Source organism: Budorcas taxicolor, chromosome 9 (genome assembly GCF_023091745.1).
Source record: "Budorcas taxicolor isolate Tak-1 chromosome 9, Takin1.1, whole genome shotgun sequence".
In the NCBI taxonomy this organism is placed as follows: Eukaryota; Metazoa; Chordata; class Mammalia; order Artiodactyla; family Bovidae; genus Budorcas; species Budorcas taxicolor.
Genome location: NC_068918.1, coordinates 72565622 through 72586348, shown reverse-complemented (window position 1 = coordinate 72586348; position 20727 = coordinate 72565622). Strand labels below are relative to the sequence as shown.

At 43.2% G+C, this 20727-nt stretch overlaps 1 protein-coding gene across 5 annotated transcripts in view; it reads left to right on the top strand.

Annotated features, from left to right (window-relative positions):
- Positions 1-18773, top strand: part of PLAGL1 (PLAG1 like zinc finger 1) — a 55190-nt gene extending 36417 nt beyond the window's left edge. For 3 of the 5 annotated variants that reach the window (XM_052645776.1, XM_052645774.1, XM_052645775.1), the window contains exon 6: positions 16603-18773. In XM_052645776.1, the coding sequence (XP_052501736.1) occupies positions 16603-17833 (1231 nt within the window). In that variant the 3' untranslated portion in view covers positions 17834-18773. The other 2 variants (XM_052645777.1, XM_052645773.1) reach the window with 2 other exon arrangements.
- Positions 18774-20727: the final 1954 nt, after the last annotated feature.

Here is a 20727-nt window from a genome sequence, read left to right as displayed (position 1 = left end):
GTTGCAGCTTTGTTGGGAGGGAGGAGGGGGATATATTTCCAGCTGGCACAAAGGAGTATCCCTGCCACTGACTTTAACGACTAGAAAATCTTCTCCTAATACCAGGGGCTCTTGTCTGGATTTCAAGTCTGCGCTCCACCCCTCCCCCACCTCCCACAACGTGCTGCCTAGAGTTCATTAACAGTCTTCCTGAAACATTCCGTCCCATCTCAGCTTGAGAAGCAGGCCTGGGCCTCGCGCTTGCTTCTCGGGATGCACATACCTATTTTGCTTGCTTGGCGACCTTTGTCTGTTTCTTCCTAAATGTTCATATTTAAAAACACCGTGTAAGAGGTGGGTCGAGGAGGCATGGGGAGGTTTTCAGACTCGGTAAAGATATTTCCTTTCCCTCCCCTCAGCCTGATGGATGCTAAGCTGAATGGCCATCCCGTCGAGGTGCTTTGGTCCTGTCTGGGGGGCCCTGAGCCATGTGAGCCCCCTGCTTCCGCTCGGTACAGGCGCAGGAGGCAGTGGTGTCCTTACAGGCTGCTTCCACGTGACACCTCTGGGAGCCTGGCTCCCGCTCAACAGTCCCCTTTAGCCCTTGGTGGTTTGGTTTTTCCCAGTTTTCTGCTCTCATTGAGGCTCATACTCCTGGGCTTGTGTTTTTTCCAGTGCTTCCTCCCCTCCCAGTCAAGGTAGAGCTACGGGGCGTTCCTCTCTGTGTCTGCCTGTGCCTCTCTCCACCTTTGTGTAGAGTGGCTAGTCTTGACAAAATCAGTTACATGTTATCTTCCATCTGCTAAACACATCATAACAACAAAAGGCTCTCTGTTAAAAAAGAAAGGAAAAAGGCCTGCCTCTTCTAGTAGGAGAAAGTGGGCAACCAGAAAGGATTTTTGAGCTGTTAGGGTCTTGGTTTGTACTATCACCATTTAGAAATTATTTGGAACATCTCATCAAGTTTTTTAAAATGCAGACTGAATTCTCATTTTGCTTCTTTTTATCACCATGGACTTGTCACTGCACTGTCTTACCTAAGAGGAACTGAGGGAATTTAAAGGCAGAAGGCTTCTGTTCTTGAAGCCTCTGAGAATTACATGCCCCTACAAGTCTGCTTCCCTCAGGCCCCACAGTGCAGAGTAGATCTCTTAAGAGGGGATCAGTCTAGCTGCAGCCTGTTGCAGAGAAAACAAACGGACACCCCACTGTACACGCCAGACTGCTCCGGGGAAGACCAACACGGATGATCAAGGTTGAGCATGTGAGCTACTGACAGACTAAGGACACCCACGCAGAGCCCAGAGTAGTTTATAAAGTCATTAATAGAAGCCAGACTCAGAATAGTATCCACTTCCCTGCAGCCACGGGTACCATTTGCTGTTACTTAGTTGGAAGATAACCTCAGCACCTCCTCTGTGCTGGAGGTCTCCTTGCTGGCCTGAATACCCATTGCTGCTGCTGCTGCTGTTTAATCATTCAGCTGAGCTGTATCCAACTCTTTGTGACCTCATGGACTGTAGCTTGCCAGGCTCCTCTGTCCATAGGATTTCCCAGGCAGGAATACTGGAGTGGGTTTTCATTTCCTTCGGCAGGGGATCTTCCTGACGCAGGGATCTAACCTGGGTATTCTGCATTGGAAGGTGGGTTCTTTACCACCGAGCCACCAGGGAAGCCCCAAATACCCATTGAAAGTGAAAGTGAAGTCGCTCAGTCATGTCTGACTCTTTGCGACCCCATGGACTGTAGCCTACCAGGCTCCTCCCTCCATGGGATTCTCCAGGCAAGAATACTGGAGTGGGTTGCCATTTCCTTCTCCAGGGGATCTTCCCGACCCAGGGATCAAACCCAGGTCTCCAGCGTTCCAGGCAGATGCTTTAACTTCTGAGCCACCAGGGAAGCAGGTACAATTAAACTCAACACAGCTAAAACCAAACTCCAAATTCCTGGTTTTGCTAGGTTTTTCTTCTGTGTCTTGATCTATCTTTCCCTCTCCACCATCACTCTCCCCCTCTTTCCTTTAAACGTTTCTAAATTCTTATTTGACTACAGTGGTCCCTCCTTGTCTGAGATTTCCTTTTCCACGATTTCAGTTACCCACAGTCAACCTTGGTCTGAAAATGGAAGATTCCGGAACAAGTAATTCATCAGTTTTAAACTGCACACCATTCTGAGTAGTATGGTCAAGTGGTGGTGCCAGCCTGTTCATCCTACCTGGAGTGCGAATCTTTCCTTCTCCCAGCATATGCTGCCTGGTGGTCATTAGTTGCCAGCTCAGTTATCTGACCGACTGTGCGTATCACAGTTACCTGTGTTCACGTAGCCCTTGTTTGACTTAATAAACACAAAAGTGATGATGCTGGCAATTTGGATGAGCCAACAAGAAGCCATAAAGTGCTTCCTTTAAGTGAAAAGATGAAACTTATAACCTCATAAAGAGAAAAATCATGTGCTTAGGTTGTTAAGATGAAATCTTCTATCTGAAATTGGGAGGAAGGAAAAAAAAATCGTGCTAGTTTTGCTGTTGCACTTCAAGCCACAAACATTACGGCTGCGGTTCACGATAAGTGCTTAGAAAAAGACATTACATTTGTACAATAAGATATTTTGGGGAAAATATTTTGGCAGAGAGGGGAACCCCATTCATGCAACTTTGAGTACAGTGTTTTGTTATAATGGTTCCATTTTACCATTGTTGTTAATTCCTAGTTGTGCCTAATTTCTAAATCAAGCTTTGTCATAGGTATGTATGTATAGGAAAAAAACATAAGGTTTGGTAATGGTCTCAGGCATCTACTGAGGGTCTTGAACGCATCTCCTGTGGATAAGGGAGCTGACTAGACTAGATTCCTGTTGCCCCACTCCCTGGTCACTAGTCCTGGGATTCCCTGCCCCTTGCAGTTTGGCTCCTGTTGGTTTTTGTAGCTCTCGGAGGCTTAGATTCTTGTGCCATTTATGCCTTTCCCATCACTGCCTCCTGTTCCTGTTGAGACAGTGTTTCATTGGCATTTTTCTACCCTTTTCTACTACTTCTCTCTTTACCTCTCTCACTCTTACCTCCACATAAACCTGGAGTTAGTCCCTTGACTAAGTAGGTTAATCAGTCTGCTAAAATATTACAGCAAAAAAGCCCACCTTGTCTCAGTGCAGCAGAGCAAGTACATCACTAACACTTCATGATTTGGTCTCTGTCTCTCCAACCTGTTTGGCCCTGGAGCCTGCATGTTTACATTCGTTTCTAGTCATACTGAAGTAGTTACTTTCAGGTACCTTGTGTTGATTCATTCCCTTGGCCTGAAATAGACCACTTCCCCTGGAATGCCAGGTAAAGTTGCCGGCTCAGCTTTGGCTTCTCCATGAAACTTCTCCTTATCCCCCAAGTAAGAGAAGTTATTCCATCAACAATCATAGGGTAAATGTACAAGGGAAATTATTCTAATGGTGGACCAATAGATGAAATCTGGATAAATTCTTATCCATTCTGAGTTTCAATGATTGTTTTCACTTTTTTTCATGTGTGAGTCTTTATAGAGCAGTTTAATTGCATCATATCTTAATTCCTAAGGAAAAGAGCATCTTCGAATACAAAAAGCCTCACTCCAGTCTTGGATGTTGTCTCTTTCCCTTCCACTGGGCATTACTTGGTTTTGCCTGACTTTCTGGTTTTTGCCAGTCTAATTGGGGGTGTGTGTGTTAAGAAATAAAACAAAAAATGTCAGATATGATAAGTGCATGACACAAGAAAAGAAAGAAAGGCAGGAAACAGAGGCATAAAGTGTGCCAGGGGTAGGGTAGAGCTGGCCCCAGATTAAATTAATCAGGATTGAAGTTTTGCCAGTCAAGAAGAGGGAAGACCCATAGATTTCCCAAAAATATATAAGGGAAATGATTTTAATGATAGAACAAGAGATGAAACCTGGATAAAATTGTACATATTTTCATTTGTTTTATGGACTATTTGAATTTCTCTGTGAAATACCATTTTATTTTTTCTTGCCTGAAGGTTTAAAGGTTTAAAGTTTTGTTTTAAATATTAAATCTGTAATCATTCTGGGATTAATTTTATATAGATGTATGGTGGGAATCCAGTTTCCTTATGGATAACCAATTATTAAGTAGTCCGTGCTTTCCCCAGTGATTGCAGTGCCAGCCCTGTTGTATATAAAGTTTCCATACAAAAGGGGATCTGTTTCTACTGTTCATTCTACTCCCATTGGTCCACTTGTCTAATCCTATGCCTATATCATACTGCCTTAATTACTGTAGCTTTTTAAAAAATGTTTTTACCTGTTATCTTTCACCATTTCCTCTTTGATCAGTTTATAGGATGATGAGTATGATCCAGTCAAATGGGGAAAGTCTTGACTACTCTTGATTTTTCCTCCTCAGTATAAAAGTTTAGAACAATCTTGTCAAGTTCCAACAAAGAACCTTGTTGAATTTTTATTAGAACTTCACTGAATCAGTATATTAATATGAAGATAAATAGATAACTGAATATTACAATAATACTATCTGTGTATCTCTATTCATGAACATGGTATGTTTCTCAATTTATTTAGGTTTTCTTTTATGTCTTTCAGTAGAATTTTATAGTTGCTCCATAACTATTTTATCTTTGGTTAGACTTACTTTCGATATCTTTGCTTTGTGGCTAATTAATTTTAAATTATATTCTGTTTGCTGGCATTTAGAAATGCAATTGATTTTGTATTTTGACTTTTGTAACCAAATACCTTGTCAGACTTCCTAATTCTCACATTCTATGTGTAGATTCTTTGGGGTTTTCTGTATAGATAGTCATCTGTTAATATCGAAATATTTATTCTATTCCAGTGTTGTCTTTTTATTGCTTTATTGTATGAACCACAACTTCTAATACAAATCTTTAACAAGAAACGGTGATAAATAGGCACCTTTTTCGTATAGCAAAGATGCTAAACTGTTTCATTAACTTAAGAATTCTCTCTTCTTTCCTGCTTCTTGGTCTAATGATATATATTTTAACCATTTAACCTATGGATAATTTTAGTTAGTCTCTGGGTTATGTTAGCTGTGTTATAAAAGATTATTTCATGGTGCTAATCACTAGGTGAGCACTGGAACTAACAAAGATGTAAAAATAGCAGGTACTGTCAAAAGAGGCCCCAGTGGCAAACATGGTGCCTTAGAGTCATCGGGAGTTTATTCAAATGGCAGATTTTCAGATGTTCCCCCCAGCAAGTCTGACTCAAATGCCTACCCCTGCCCCTGGGGTCTTGCACTTATCACTGCCCTTTTTGTTACTGTTTGTTGTTTTCTTTTTTTAAAATCCTGTTCTTCATTTAGGGATCTGTTGATTCTCTCTAGAATATTAATGCTAGTTGTTTCTAAAGTTTTCTTTTTTCTCCATACAGTCCTTTTCTTCTTCTTTAACCTAGCTGCTTTTTTCTGTTTGTTCTGTGTCGGTTTTTCCTAGTAGGTGCTTGCTTCTGATTTCTGGTGATCCTCAGCTGCCTGGCTTGTGAGTGGAGCCATAGAAAAGCTGATGGGAGCTTTGTGTACTTAGATAGGCTTTGTCAACAAGGGCTTCGTTGTAGGGTAATACGGGTAAACCCTTCAGGACCGCTGGTCCTTGTTGTGAGCTCTTTTCTCTTGGGCTAGTCAGCTTTCCCAGAGAAGACTCTTTCAGTCTCCTGTCTTGGAGAGTATAATAGGCCTGGCTGCCATTGTTCCGATTGCCAAATAGGGGAAGTATGCAAACTTCCACTTAATTCGCCCTGTGTCGGCACAGTACCCACTTCTCATACCCTCTGTTGGGAGGGGGTCAGAGGGCTGAATGCACTGCCAGACTCGAAACCACTCTTTCTGTTTCTATGCCCACATGCATCCCCACTTCCAGAAGTTCCTAGAGCCTAAATTTGAGCCTTTTGATGGTTGCTTCATAGCTTTCCATCACTGCCTTAGCATTCAGCTTTCTTGGGACGGCTAAATCAGCTCCTGCTTGTTTACCTACTTTCCAAAACGTTGTTGCTCTTTTTTCCTTTCCTGTTATCTTAGGCTGTGTTTTTTGCGGGAAAAAAAAATCTCATTAATACTATTTTTTAAAATTAATTTATTTTAAATGAAACAAAGATGGATATTTTTAATGATAAAAGGTACAATTCACAAAGAAGATAGACATCATACAGCATTAGACACTTTCATTAATACTGTTTTAATAGAGTTTCAGGAGAGACTGAAGCTGCATACTTTAATTCAGTTTACCATCTTTAACTTGACATTATTACCATTACTTGTGACTAAAAGGTTAGCACCCTATCCTTTTTCATATTTTTCTCAGTGTGTAGATTTGATGTTCTGAAGCTGCAGTATAATTTTCTCTCTAAATATGAGATAAACAATTCACTTCAGCGTTCTGGCTTATTTTAGGCCTCATTTCTAAGAAAATAAGAGCTTAGTCACGGGTTAACAAAATGAAGTCTCTCCAGGTGACAGTTTAAAAGAGTCAGTAGGCAGCAAAGCTGATGGCTTGGCAGGCCGGGGAGGTGGGGCCTTGTTGCGCGTGGCACTTCCCACAGCAGGACGGGCAGGGATGGAAAGGGGTAAGAGCCAGTTCCTCCTGCCACCAAGAGCAGATTGTCTCAAACGTTTAAAGTGGACATGTGTACCCAGTGTTGAGTAGTTCTAGAGGGAACACAGAGGAACCCTTTGTGGAAGAAGTTTCTCACCAAACCAGTCCTCCCTTCCGAGCCTGGGTTTTCCGTGCTCAGCACCTCCACCATGGCCACCTTAGTCCGAGTCCCCTGTGGGCTCACCTGGACTTTGGTAATCACTTCCTCAGTGGTCTCCCCATTTCACCATCTCACCATGTGGAAGAGACGCTCATTCCTCTGCCCGGGAATGACGAGGGAAGCAGGAGTTGGCCAGGTAGATCCTGGGTGGCACAACAGTCCAGGAAGGGGCACGGTGTGGAAAAGACAGAAGCCTGAGTGATGTTGAGCATGGTAAGCAAATAGCCAGTGGGTTGATCTGCAGCCTCAGTTGCCTTTGGGCTGCTGTGGGGCAGAGGTCTGCAGACATGGCAGGGTGACAGGCTTTGAGGGTCCAGCCTAGAATGCAGCCTACCCAGGAAGCTTCTTCCAAGTGGTATGTCAGCTCAGGTGTTGTGAATTTTAATGATGGTCTGTTAGTACTTTATTGAGGATGCACACATGCATACACACTTTGATAACAGATTTTTAAAGATGCTGACAAATGAATCCCTGTGATTCGGAAGGCATCTTGCCCTCTAGTCAAAAGGTAGGCCTGTCTTACATGATAGGATCTATTATATTATCATCTGTACCCCTATTTGAAATGAGATTTGTACAAAGTGTTTATTGCTTGAATTTCCAAAGAACATTATTATAGTGCCCTCCCCTCCCTTACTCTTTTTAACCTTCACCTGATAAAATGCAGTGATTGAGGCATAAAATATATGGCCTGTGCCTTAGGAATTGTCATGGACTTTGTGAAGAGTCAAACTGAACTGATGGCACAAAGAGGGATTTTTCTCTTTTGTCATCTAAGTCAGTGGCCTTTAATCTGTTTAAATCTAGAATCCCTTAGAAAATCTGAAGAAAGCTGTGGTCCCTCTCCTTGCAAGAACTGCAATACACATGCCTCCAAATTTTCCACAGAATTTTGGAGAATTCAGAGTCATGGGCCCTGGAAGGTCTGCCATGGGCCCCACTTAAAAACCTCTGTTCTTAGTGAAGGCTGAAAACCCAGCCACAGCCATCTGGTAGGGGACTCAACAGGCCTCACATCTATAATCCTGAGCCAAGTGATGAGTCCAGCCCTGGGAGCTCCCCTGTTACTGATTAGACATGTAATGAGCCCCACCTCTTCTGGCATCTCCTTGCTCAGGTACAAGACCTGTCACATTTCACAGTGCATGTGCACAACAGAAAGTTAGCAGTAGCGGCCACCTGGAGGTTCTGAGAATCTTCTTCCTCCTGCTAATGTTTCTGGATGGCTTTTTCATGATAGAGACTTGCTACTAGCGTCCTTCAAATATGGAGGGCAGCACCTCTCTAGAAGCCTCCTGGAGCCAAATAAACAGGGAATTTCCACCTGCCCTGCTCCATGATTGGCTGTTGCATATTGTGTGAGTATAAGAAGAAACAGAACTTTTAAAACTGACCTTAACACATTTATATAAAAGCCATCCTAGGTTTCAGGAGTATGAGTGGAAAAGAAATGTTTAGAATAGAACCTTCTTATCTACAAGGAGTGGTGATGAATGGAATAAAAAAAAAAAAACAAGAGTACCCATGTTGGAAGACTAAAAATGGAAATTCAATTTCCTCCCAGAAATGGGCCTTGCATTGTGTCACTGGGGACAATGGAAATAGAAGCCAGAAGTCATAGTTTATTTTAAGAATGTTGTAAAACATTTGTCCCCCATTAGCTGATTGTGTTACGCAGCACTGGGGACGTCCTGGAACTCCACTTGTGCTCTGACCTCTCCCTCCACCGCCGTATACCACCAGCCCTCAGGGAACACAGTCCTTCCTGGCTGTTGCCATATATATATGTTCTTATTCCAATCTGATCCTCTCTCATCCCCGAAATAATCAGCATGAACAGAATGAAGCAGATGGCACAAGCCTTCTTTGGCATACGGGCAGATCTGTATCACTCACTCAGTATTTTTAGAATCAAGGGGATTGAAAATTATGTCCTGAGATGTTTTGGGGGAAGACTTACTCTCTTTCCAGGGTGACAGGTGCTGAAATATTACCATATTTAAGACTCAAATTCAATCTGTATGTCAGATCACAGGGCAGACTGATGATCATTGGGACCATCCCTTTGTTAGTTCTCTGTTTAGGATTGTTGGCAGTTGGCCAAATAATAGAAAGTTCATCACAAGTCTGTTTTAAGGGTGTGGCCAGAGCTCATCAGGTTTCAAGGAAAGATTGGAATCGGCAGCAGCCAGCCAGTACTGATCAAGTACATGGTGATGGGAGATGTTGTATTATCCACACAGCTTATTTTTTAAAAATAGCTGGGCTTTGATCCTCAGCCACAATGAATTTATAATCTGCTGAGAAAGGCTATGTTTATAGAAGTTTGTGATTATATCATGAAAACAGTGCAAATATTTATATTTGAAGATCCATATTAATGAAATACACAATTATGGTGAATGAAATGTTATAACTACTAGTGAATTTGAATACATCATTTAATAAAAAGCATTCCTGAAGAAACTAAGGAATGCTTACTGTCATAAAGTAATTGAGTTCAACATTTGAGGACCAATTTTGCACGTGGGGTTAGACTGGGTGTATTTAACACAGAGACCTAAAACTCAAAAAGATAAGAAAAGTCTTGGGCAAAGACATTAATGCAGTAAGTTAAATAAGTGTAAAAATATTTATGTGACAATGTTATGTTGTTCTCTGCAGGTTTAATAGGGAAAGAGTTAGAGGAAATGTCTCACATTTAAATACAGTATAGTCATGTCTAAAATGTCTTGATTGTATACCCACTGTCTTTGAAGGCCCGAGGGAAATGTAGTGACATCTATAACTTGTTGGACTTTTGAATCTAGGGGAGTGACTGGAAAGTGGATTTGGGAAGCTTTAGTCAATGCTAACGGGCAGATACTTTTTCTTTAATTGAAAAAATCTGATTTTTCCTTTGTATTCTTGGTGGTATCTGTTGAAAAACAAAGACCTTGGGCCAGTTTTTACTTGCAGCTTCATATGTCCTGTGTGTGTTGAGCACGTGTATTATCCAGGCTTCTGGTTCCTCCAACTATGAGTAACGGATGATAAAGTATATGCAGGGAGAGAACGTGTCTCTTTTCCATTACATCCATAGCTGAGTGGTTCAAACTGTGTGCCAGTTTGCAGCTGATGGTTTCTACTTTTAATCCCAGTGTTCATAAATACTACCATATATTTGTATGGTGTGTTTTTAGATTACAGAGTGCTTTCAAGATTAATCTTGTTTCAGTTGGTTGTCCCCACTGGCTCATTTACATGCATCAAGTAAATATTACAAATGAGGAAACTGAAACTTAGGCGCTAACAAATGGATGAGCTGGAATTTGAACCAGGGAATCTGTCTACTATATTCATAAAACAAATGACTGGAGCTGGATATACACTTGCTGTGCTTCAGGGAAATGCATGAGGGCGAATCAGAGCCTAGTTGTGTCTGGAGGAAAAGTGTTAGCCTTACCTTCACCTCTTGTGGCTCCTGTGTTTTCCAGCACCGCAGCCACTAGCTTTGTGTGGCTACTTAAATGATAATGTCAGTTTCTCAGCATCACATTTTGAGTGTTCAGTAGCCATTCATTTCCATCACAGAAAGTTCTGTTGGACACGGGTCATTTCTCATAAACGCAGGAGTTGGGGAGAATCAATTTAGAGTATATGTGCAGGGGGTTAGTGTAGATGAGAAAATATAAAATCTCACCACCAGACCAGCTCCTTCTCTTGAGTGACTAATGCTATTTTGAGTTCAGCTATAAAGAGAACAAGAAAAAAAAATGAATTTCAAGCTTCATATTGTGTATACATTTTAATCTCTTAAAATAGACCTGGAAAACACAGCAATCTCAAGTGAATGAGTATATTTAATGATGATGATAAATTCTGTGCCTTTTATGGCTGGGCCAGTATTATGGCCAGACTCAGGCTGGATGGAGAAGTAGGACACACCATGAATCCTGGCAGCAGAAACTCGGCCACACAGAATAGAATTCCTGGAAGGAATTACCCTGTCTGTGGCCAGGGTGCTTGGGATGCCTGGAGGCTGGGCCACGGGGTGAACTGGCGCACAGTGAGCGAATGGGGAGCTGGAGGAGAGGGGCTTGGACGGGGCCGGGACAGGGGCTCAGTTCAGATCGTCCTTGGTCCCAGAGGAGTCTCTGTGTGCTGCCATCAGACAGGAGGCTTGGTGCCAAGATGCTGGCTGAGAACGCCGGTGTCCCCAGCTTTGGATCAGTGCTTGAAGCTTCAGGTCAAAGTGCGCACGTCAGCTCTGAAGGTTCCGAGCAGGTGGGGCAGGACAGTGAGGGGCATCTGCCCGGTGCCGGCTCCTTGTGAACTCTGACCAGACATGAAAACATCTGAGCTAGTTGATGAGGAACACGAAAAGTTTCCTGCAGTTTTGCCTCTTAAAAAAGGAATGTTTGTTTGTCTATGTGCATGTGCTAGTTGCTAATATAAAGATGCCTGAACTATTACTATAGTAAAACTTCATCTAGCTAGACTCCAGCTTTCTGATCTGAAAATAGCTTCAGAGGTAAGTAAAAATTAACTGAACAGTAAAGAGCAGCTCTAAGTTGGCAATAAATGAGTGACTGCAGGGACTAGACGCCTCGAAGGTCTGCCAAGATTGGTCAGATTCACACACATGCCTTGTTCACTTGACAAAGTTCAGAAAAGGCTGGTCTGTGTGCAGACGTTACTCCAGTGTGTTTAATGTAAGCAGACAGTATGCTTTGTTTTGTTTTTAAGTATCACCACTTGAAAGGTTAACATCCGTTGCATGAAAATTCTCTTTCGTTAGAATAGCACCGGGGTTCTAGGTAGCCAGGCTTTTCCTGTGTTGTTGTTGATGCTGTGTTCATGATGCTGTTTTGGACTCTTAAGGCTGCCAAGTGATGGGTCTGTTGGCAGAAAAAGAAAAGCCTGGTCTTGGGTGATCTGCCTGGGTTGCAAGGATGGTAAGAACTGGGATTGCAGACAGGCTAAGGTGGCAAGCCTGTCTCCTAGGAGTGGCCTTCCAGCAGGTAGCTCCCCCACCCCCGCACCCCTGCTGGGTGGGGCTGGGGAATGAGGAAGTGTTCCCACAGACTAAAGGGAAAAAGAGGAGTGGACGGTTTCCTGGAAGATGGTGCCTGCATACCAGAATGTGCTGAGCTGTGCCCCAGCCGTCATCACTCTTGTCTTTGTGTGAATCTCGTCTCCCCTTCAAAGGCAACACCTCAGTGAATGAAACTAGCTTTATTCCCACTTTGTTTACGTCGTAGACTTGAGTCCTTCTGCACGGTAACCTCACAAACAAATCAACTTAGATATGTACAAATGATTTCGTCTCATCCCCTGGAAGTTTAAACAGGTGTGATAAACAACTTATGTTCTGCCAACAGTGACGAGGAATAGCCAATGGTTTGAATAAGCGAGGATGCTTCTCTTTTCTGTACCAATAAGACACTCAAGCACACTGGGGGTGTGTGCATGTGTTTTATTTTCCCCCTTTGAATTGGCAGACTGAACTTCACACTGACCTGAAATCATGGCTTGAAGTAGATGATACCAAGTCTGTGGAAATAGCTGTCTCTATCACAAGGGAAAGTGTGCTTCATCCGCCATCAGAACACTGTGCAGTTGACTCCTGCCACTTTGAAGAAGCACAGACAGGTGCATCCATATGCAGAAGGACCTGTTAAAGCACAGGGGAAGATGGAGAGGTGTGCCACATTAGAGCCATTTAAAGGAACACGTTGAGTCCAGGTAGTCGATGCTGAACGGGTGGACGAGAAGCATGGTTTGCCGACGGCTAATGCGCAGAAACTGTTCCTCTTCTCTCCACAGTCTGGTGACCCAGGACGTGCCCCAGCTCTAGTGATGCAGTCTGCCTTTCTGCTCGGGAACATCATCTGTGCCTCAGACTTGCTCCTCTCAGCCTGAGACCGCGTGGAAACTGGGATGTAGGATGCAGGAAGCAGAGATAGTGGTAACCCAGAGGCCCATGTCTGGGTAGATCCAGGTCGGGGACCACAACGCTGCCTCCCCCTGGGCCTGGCGGTCGGCTGCTGGGGCTCTGCTGATGTGCTCAGCACAGTCCTGTCCTTCTATTTGCACTTAAATGGCACAGAGTTTGGTCAGCGCATCTGAAAAGGAAAGTGTGAGAGACAAAACCCATGGCTACCTACCCCTGTCAGTTATGTGGCAAGACGTTCCTCACCCTGGAGAAGTTCACTATCCACAGTTATTCCCACTCCAGGGAGCGACCTTACAAGTGCTTGCAGCCAGACTGTGGCAAAGCCTTCATTTCCAGATATAAATTAATGAGGTGAGAGGCTTCAGAAAAGGTATGTGCTCTTCCACATACCTTTCAAAGGCTTTGCTAGCCCTCAGACCGGACGCTGCAGGGGAAAGTGGATGCCCTTTAGCCTTTAAGGCTGTATCTCCAGTGATTACTATAGTTTTTATACGACAGTTGTGCTCTGCAGTGTTCAGTTCACTTTTTCAACAAGTATGTCTTGTGTTCCTACAATAAGCCAGGCCTAAGAACAGAAAGATGAGAAGACCTATGGCCGGGGAGATAGTCATGAAACACCATTAAAATGTAATCCAAGGGCTTTAATCACAGAGCTGTGGAAGTGGTGAAGTTGTTCTCCACTGCTTGGTGAGACCTGGGCAGGCTCATCAGAGTGGCAGTCTGTAGCTGTGATAAGAATGAATGAATGGGAGGCGGACAGAGAGGAGGTTCTGGGAAAGCCCTGAGCCTTGGCCTGGAAGCACATGTGGACAGAGGGGCGTGCTGGAAGAGGATTCGGAGTGAGACCCAACCTGGAGGCAAGAGGGTAGCCGCTCAGAACAGGCCATGTCTACCGTCCTAAAAGGCTTGTTTTCTTCTGAGGAGTGTAGGAACTGAACAACATGATTTGATCAGGATGTTAGAAAGATGGCTCTGGCAGTAATTTGGAGAAGAGGGAAGAGGCAAGTAGACTGATGTACAATCTGTTGTAACAGTCCAGATATGAAATATGGAGAGCCTCTCCAGGCCCCAAGAGTGAGGATGGAGGGGAGGGATTCAACAAAGAGTAAAAACTACTTTGCGGAGATAGGCCCTTTTTTAAAAACAGTAACATTTAGTCTGAATTATTTCTTGATCGTCTTACTTCCATGAGAGAAATGGTATATGAGATGTAGTTTCTGCCTATAAAGGACTTTTATATCATAGAAAGACAGTACTCAAAATATACTCATAATGAGTATGTTGCACGGTAGGCTCATTGACAGTGAATGCTGTGCGTGTGCTTTGTATACCATACACTCAGAGCTATACACACCGAGCTCCCATGAACGCATGCCTGGCTGGATACCTGGTTAAGGGAAATGCATCTTTGGCCTCTAGTCTTCATGTAACGAACTGTAACTTTCAGACCAGCAGATAAGTGCATAAGTGAGGGTGAGAATTGAGTGAGAGACAACTTCCATCTGAGGAAGCTATGAGCACGGGCCACCTTATGATCAAATTTGGGAGTGCTCCTGGAGGAAGGCACTGGGGAGAGTTAGAGAAATAAGTTATGTTCCTGGCCCTTATGAGTAGCCCTGTTATAGATCATTGATAAGCTGATTTGTTCAAATAAGCCTACGAGTGCTTAAAATTCAAATGTGTTCTGTACATCGGCCAATCTCTAGTTGCCATACATATAAGTATTGAGTGCCTACTGTATGCACCAGTTTTGTTGCAAAGGTTTCCTGTTTTGCAGCACGCTTCTTATGTGTACACAGTAATTATCCTTACCCGAACACCAAAGGCAGGGTTAGCTGCAGTTAAGCCACAGTGAGGATACTATAACTGTGGGTAAAGACCAAAATACATATAGGAGATAAATATTTGGAACAGACAGTGGCGCCGACAGATTACTGGAATGACAGGAATTAGGTGGGATTACTGTGGTAAACCGCACTGAAGGAGATGTCTTAAGCAATATTTAGGAGCTGGTAGTTCTGTGCAAGGGAGACAAACTTATTCAGCTAAGGGTGTGAAGAGAGGCAAAAAAGCGAGGCAGTGTACTTTCTGCAAGGATGGCCTTCTCTGCCATAGCCACCAGCATGTCTTGCCTCTCTGGCCTGAAGCAGTGATCTAATAAAGGGAGGGAAGAGGGCAGGATGCCTTTTTTTATTTTTTAAAGGGTAGCATTGCATCCTGTGTCTCAGTTGCCACATAAAAGTTCCATTTCATAAGCAAAGGTTGAAGAAGAAAGTAACTGACTTGCTTAACTAGAAAAGAGCACATGGGACCTAAAATAGCGAAGGATGAAAGCAGTTAGACAGCCAAAGGCAGGAACAGATGATTTGGCAAGGCAGATGGAAGTCCCAGGGCCAGCAGTTAACCCCGGAAACATTCTAAGCTCATTGACGTGGCCCAGGTGACACCCAAAGATGGTGGTGGTTTGGAAGCTACAGGACAGACCGGAAGTGGTGGTTTCCTGGGCTGTGAGGTGAGAAGTTAGGGAGGGCAGCAAGACGTGGCAGTCATTCTAGCTCCAAGGTGATCGTGTTCTAGACTGGGATTGCTGCGTGAGCAAGTGAGGGGTAAATTACATGGAGAAGAACTGGATGCCAGGCAAAGGAAAAAGTGAAAAGCAAAAGAACGGGTTGGAAGCTCGTGGGATGTGATGTGACAAGTGGTGTTACTGCTCAAGTGTGACTTGTGTCCCCCTGAACCTTTCTCACAGGACAAGAGCAGGACAGGAAATAGCAGGTCCAGAGCCTCTCACCTGGCATTGATCTATACATGGCTGATAAATGAGATCTGATCAGATAAAAATCCTCCACAGAGGCAAAAGGAGAGAGGGGCAAGATCAATCACAGAGCTTTAGGTTCCTGAACACTAGTGATGGCCCAGAGAGAAAATTGTTTAAATGCCAAGTTTGTTATTTGCCCTCTAGCCAGCTCGAGAAACCCTTTCTGCAACCTGTGAATGTATTTAAATACATCTGGAACTCAGAGAGACCAGCATCACCTCAGACCCCAAATACCTATTGCGCTAGCCCCTGTTGCTCAGCATTGTTTGTGCGCAGTCAGTGTCTGGTTCCCTCTCGGTGTCCATGGGCAGCAGCTTGGTGCTTCTAGAGAAAGTCCTTCTGAGTTTTGCCAGTGAAATTACCAGTGACCTTTAGAAAGTGAGTTGGAAGCGTCTAAGAGGGATCTTAAAGAAATGGAGATGGGGTTCATGCATCTGACATGAGAGCTCACTGGAAGGTATTAAACAGCAGAAACTTAAGACCTCACTGTAACGTTCTCCTGGGAGGCATGAGGGTGAAGCTCAGAGAACACGTGGTGGGGTTGCCATTCTGGGTCCATAATACATAATAGACACTTTCTCTGACGTTAAGGATAGTCTTTTTAGCATTATGTCTAAGGCCTGAACTTTCTATCAGGATAAAGCAGAGATTGTACTAGAAACAGTAACAGTGGGGTGGGGGGGGGCCCGCTGTAGAGTTCTGTGTAGAAGGCAAATTGGATCATTTTTGGAAATTCAGAAATTTTAAAGAGTATAGAATAGTCATTTAAACCCCTTCCTGAGAACTATTTCTTCGTGATCATATATTTTAAAATACTTGTATATACTTGTGTTTAGAAATCTGTGTATAGATTAGGAAATAAGTTAATGCATGTTCTTTACAGGTGTGACGGCTGCATCGCATCAAGTAGTACTTTTTCTTTTATTATAAAGTTTATGTGTAGAAATCTGGAAAACATAGAAAAGTATTTTAACAACTAAAATCTATATACCACCACCTGGAGAAAACTACTAACATGTTAATATTGTTTCTATATGTTTCTTTGGCCCTTAAAAAACTGTGTCTGTTGTGAATTTTTTTCTGTCTGTCCCTAGGCATATGGCTACACATTCACCCCTGAAATCTCACCAGTGTGCTTATTGTGAGAAGACTTTCAACCGCAAAGACCACCTGAAGAACCACCTCCAAACGCACGACCCCAACAAAATGGCCTTTGGGTGCGAGGAGTGTGGGAAGAAGTACAACACCCTGCTGGGCTACAAGAGGCACCTGGCCCTCCATGCGGCCAGCAGTGGCGACCTCACCTGTGGGGTCTGCGCCCTGGAGCTGGGGAGCACTGAGGTGCTGCTCGACCACCTCAAAGCCCACGCCGAAGAGAAGCCCTCGACTGGAGCCAAGGAGAAGAAGCACCAGTGCGACCACTGCGAGAGATGCTTCTACACCCGGAAGGATGTGCGGCGCCACCTGGTGGTTCACACAGGCTGCAAGGACTTCCTGTGTCAGTTCTGTGCCCAGAGATTCGGGCGCAAAGACCACCTCACGCGTCACACCAAGAAGACCCACCCACAGGAGCTGATGAAGGAGAGCCTGCAGGCTGGAGACCTTCTGAATACTCTCCACGCGCTCTCTCCCCAGTTCCAATTGAAGGCTGCCCCACTGTCTCCTTTTCCTATAGGGGCCCCTGGGCAGAATGGGCTTGCAGGTAGCTTGCCAGCTGAGGTACACACCCTCAATGCTTTGGAGCAGTCCACCCAGCCTATACCAGTGCTGTCAGAGCTCCTGGCCCCGCTCCACCCCATGGCCAGCCCCAGCTCTCCCCCGGCACCCCTCCAGAATCATAAGTACAACACTGGTTCTACCTCATACCCACCACTGGCAGGCCTGCCCCTCAAAACAGATACTAAAGGATTTTGCAGTACCAATTTGCTTGAGGACTTGCCTCTGCAAGAGCCTCAGTCACCTCACAAGCTCAATGCAGGTTTTGACCTGGCTAAGGGAGGTGCAGGTAAAGTAAACCTGCCCAAAGAGCTAGCTGCAGATGCTGTGAACATATTACCTGCCTCTCTGGACCTCTCCCCTCTGTTGGGCTTCTGGCAGCTGCCCCCTCCTGCTACCCAGAATGCCTTTGGGAGTAGTGGTCTCGCCCTGGGGGCTGGGGAAGCTCTGCCGCATAGGCTGGGCTGTCTGGGGCAGCAGCCCCAAGACCCCTCACTAGCCATGAGCACTATGAGCCTGGGCCAGCTCCCCCTCCCGCCCATCCCCCACGTTTTCCCAGCTGGCACTGGTTCGGCTATCCTGCCTCATTTCCACCATGCATTCAGATGAATGGCTTTTGTTTTTTTAAGCATACTTTTCTTACTCTGAAAGATATTTTGAGAAGCATTTTAAACATCAGCTATGATAATACAAGGAAAGATTTAGGAAGCAGGACTGGAATATGGCTTATTCAGTGATGACTGGCTTGAGAGGAGAGAGTTCTCAAACTGCATGTATTGTGCCAATCTGTCCTGAGTGTTCATGCTTTGTACCAAATTTAATAAGCAAGTATTCAATGGAACTGCAACCATTATCATAACCAACATCCATAGAGGGCTGCTATATATTAGTGTAGCTATATATTGGTGTTTGTCAACTTAATCGTAAGCCATGATCATAATAATGTTAGCTAAGTAACTTTATGTGGCACTGCCTAGTAAGGGAACTATGGAAAGGTTTGGATTTTTCCAAAATGGGAGGCTTTTTAACATAAGAAAGTAATCTTTATATCGCATATTATCACTAGGCTGCGTATTTCTTTTCAGGGATTTTTCTATCTATCTTCAGGGTTGGATGTAGTTTAGTTACTATTGCCATAGCCAACCTGTAGTTTTACAGAAACAATTTCTTGTGGAATAATAGACGTCTTCATTTTAAAGCATTTTAAATGTAGTTTGAATATTTTCCACAGGATGCTACAATGTGAGTTATCACTTCATTTATCTTAAAGACTAAACTGTCAGTTATATCTGACAGAAAAAAAAAAATCACTGTGTAACCAGGTTAAGTGGTAAAATAATCCAGGCGTCAGTCAAAATAAGCATTTTACTGACTTTAATATTGATTATATTTTTAACAGGAATTTAAGAAATATTACTGGAATTTAAAAGTATATATATATCTATCTATTAAGCAAGAATTTCTTTTGCTCTGCTCTGTCTGGCTTAAAATACTACTCTGCTTAAGTATTTTTAATCACCAATAAGTAAACGCATTTTAAAATTCATCATTTAAGTCAATATTAGTTTTATTCACAAAATATAGCATTTTACAATGTAACTATAATCTATCTCTGGAATTTGGTATCTAATGAGTTTTTAAACTGTAAAACCTAACCTTCTTTTTTTAAAGCTCCTCTGTCTTTTGTGTTTAGAGGCTTTCAATATGAAGATATATCTTACATATAATAAATAAAGTACACATTCAGCAAATGACTTGATTCATTTTTATATACAACCACATCCCGACTCTCCACACAGATGGAAAACATTTCCAGCTCCTCAGTCTGCTCCGTCATGCCCCCTCCTGGTCATCACATCCCCTACAGAAACAACTATTCTGACCTCTATTCAGCATTGATTAGAAACTATCTTTTTAAAACAATAATTTTGTTTAAGGTTGAAGCTTGTATGCTTCATTAAATTCACAGAGCAAAGAGCTTATTTCTAAACTTACTGTATGACATTGTGTATTCTTCCAGAATGCTGTGTAATTTATTTCTGATGTATAGGTCAGAATACTAGCTTCTGAAGTTTCATCTATACTGGGCTACCATGATCCAGTTTTACAGTGGTGTTTACCATTAGTTTCCAGTACAAATTATAAATTATTTCTTATTGGGATGTCTTCAAAAAGTATGGCCCATAATACTGTTTATTTTTGCTTGTTTGACCTCCAAATAGGGTGGGGGTGGGTAGAGAAAGGGGAACCTTGAGTTCATTTGTCCCGTTAAAGCAGCATATTAGCCAAATGTGAGAAACCATGGTTCAACACAGTCCTTAGGAGTGAGCTGGTGACCATAAAAGAAATAATGATACAACGGAACACACGTTACCTGGTCAGTAGGACTCCACCACCCTGGGATGCATAAACTCCCATGTCCACTCTTAACTCTCACTTAGGGAAGGCAGGCTCTCAGAGCAAGTGGAGAGGGGTGGAGAGGGGCAGAGAGGCAGCTCACCCTGGCTAAAGCTTCCATTTTCCACTTATAGAAGCTTCCACAAACACTTTTACATGTCTTCAGTCAGTTCCAGAACACATACCTGATTTACCTGAGCATAAAACATAGCAATTGGTCCCCAAAATATAGATTGTAATACTTTCAGATGTTGTGTTTGCTATACCTGGAGGCTGGTACTCTTATTTAGACAAAAAAAATGGCTTATTCCTAAATAAAGTTCCCTGACCTTAATAAAATTCTCTGATTAAAAAGCATGAATTAAGTATAAATAACTCTACCAAAAAAGTGTGCCAACCCTTAGGATGATCAAGAGAAAAAAATAGTTGAGACACCACCTCCCAACAGAGCTACATGAACTGAAAGTGTAATGAACAGTTGACTTCCAAGTTGGCCATGATAAGTAGATGGACTGAGTTCACTTAGAGGATTCTTTCTATAGGGTGGGAAGGTTATTGTAACCTGTTCCTTTCACTGGAGTGTTCTCCCAAGACACTGGTGTATTTGAGACAATTCTACACAGCATATAGATGGACATTTAAAATAGGAGTAGCTACTAATGACGGTTTAATGTTCATTAGAAGCAAACATCAAAGTTTATCCAAGCTGAGATTTCATGCCTATTATGTAGAATAAACTAGGTTAAAAAAAAAGATTTTCCTAAGAAGTAATAAAGACTGTTTCACCAAATGTTTCTAATATCAAAGCAACATTTTCTTTAAAAAGACTAAAAAGTGTCCACTTTAAAAAAAGCTTAACACATACGTATGGAATCTAGAAAAATGGTACAGATGAACCTATTTGCAAAGCAGAAATAGGGATACAGACAGACAGAACAAATGTATGGACACCAAGTGGGGGAAGGGGGATGGTGGGATGGGATGAACTGGGAGATTGGGATCGACATATATACCCTACTGCACATAAAATGGGCTTCCCCAATGGCTCAGCTGGTAAAGAATCCACCCGCAATGCAGGAGGCACAGGAGATGCCGGCTCAATCCCT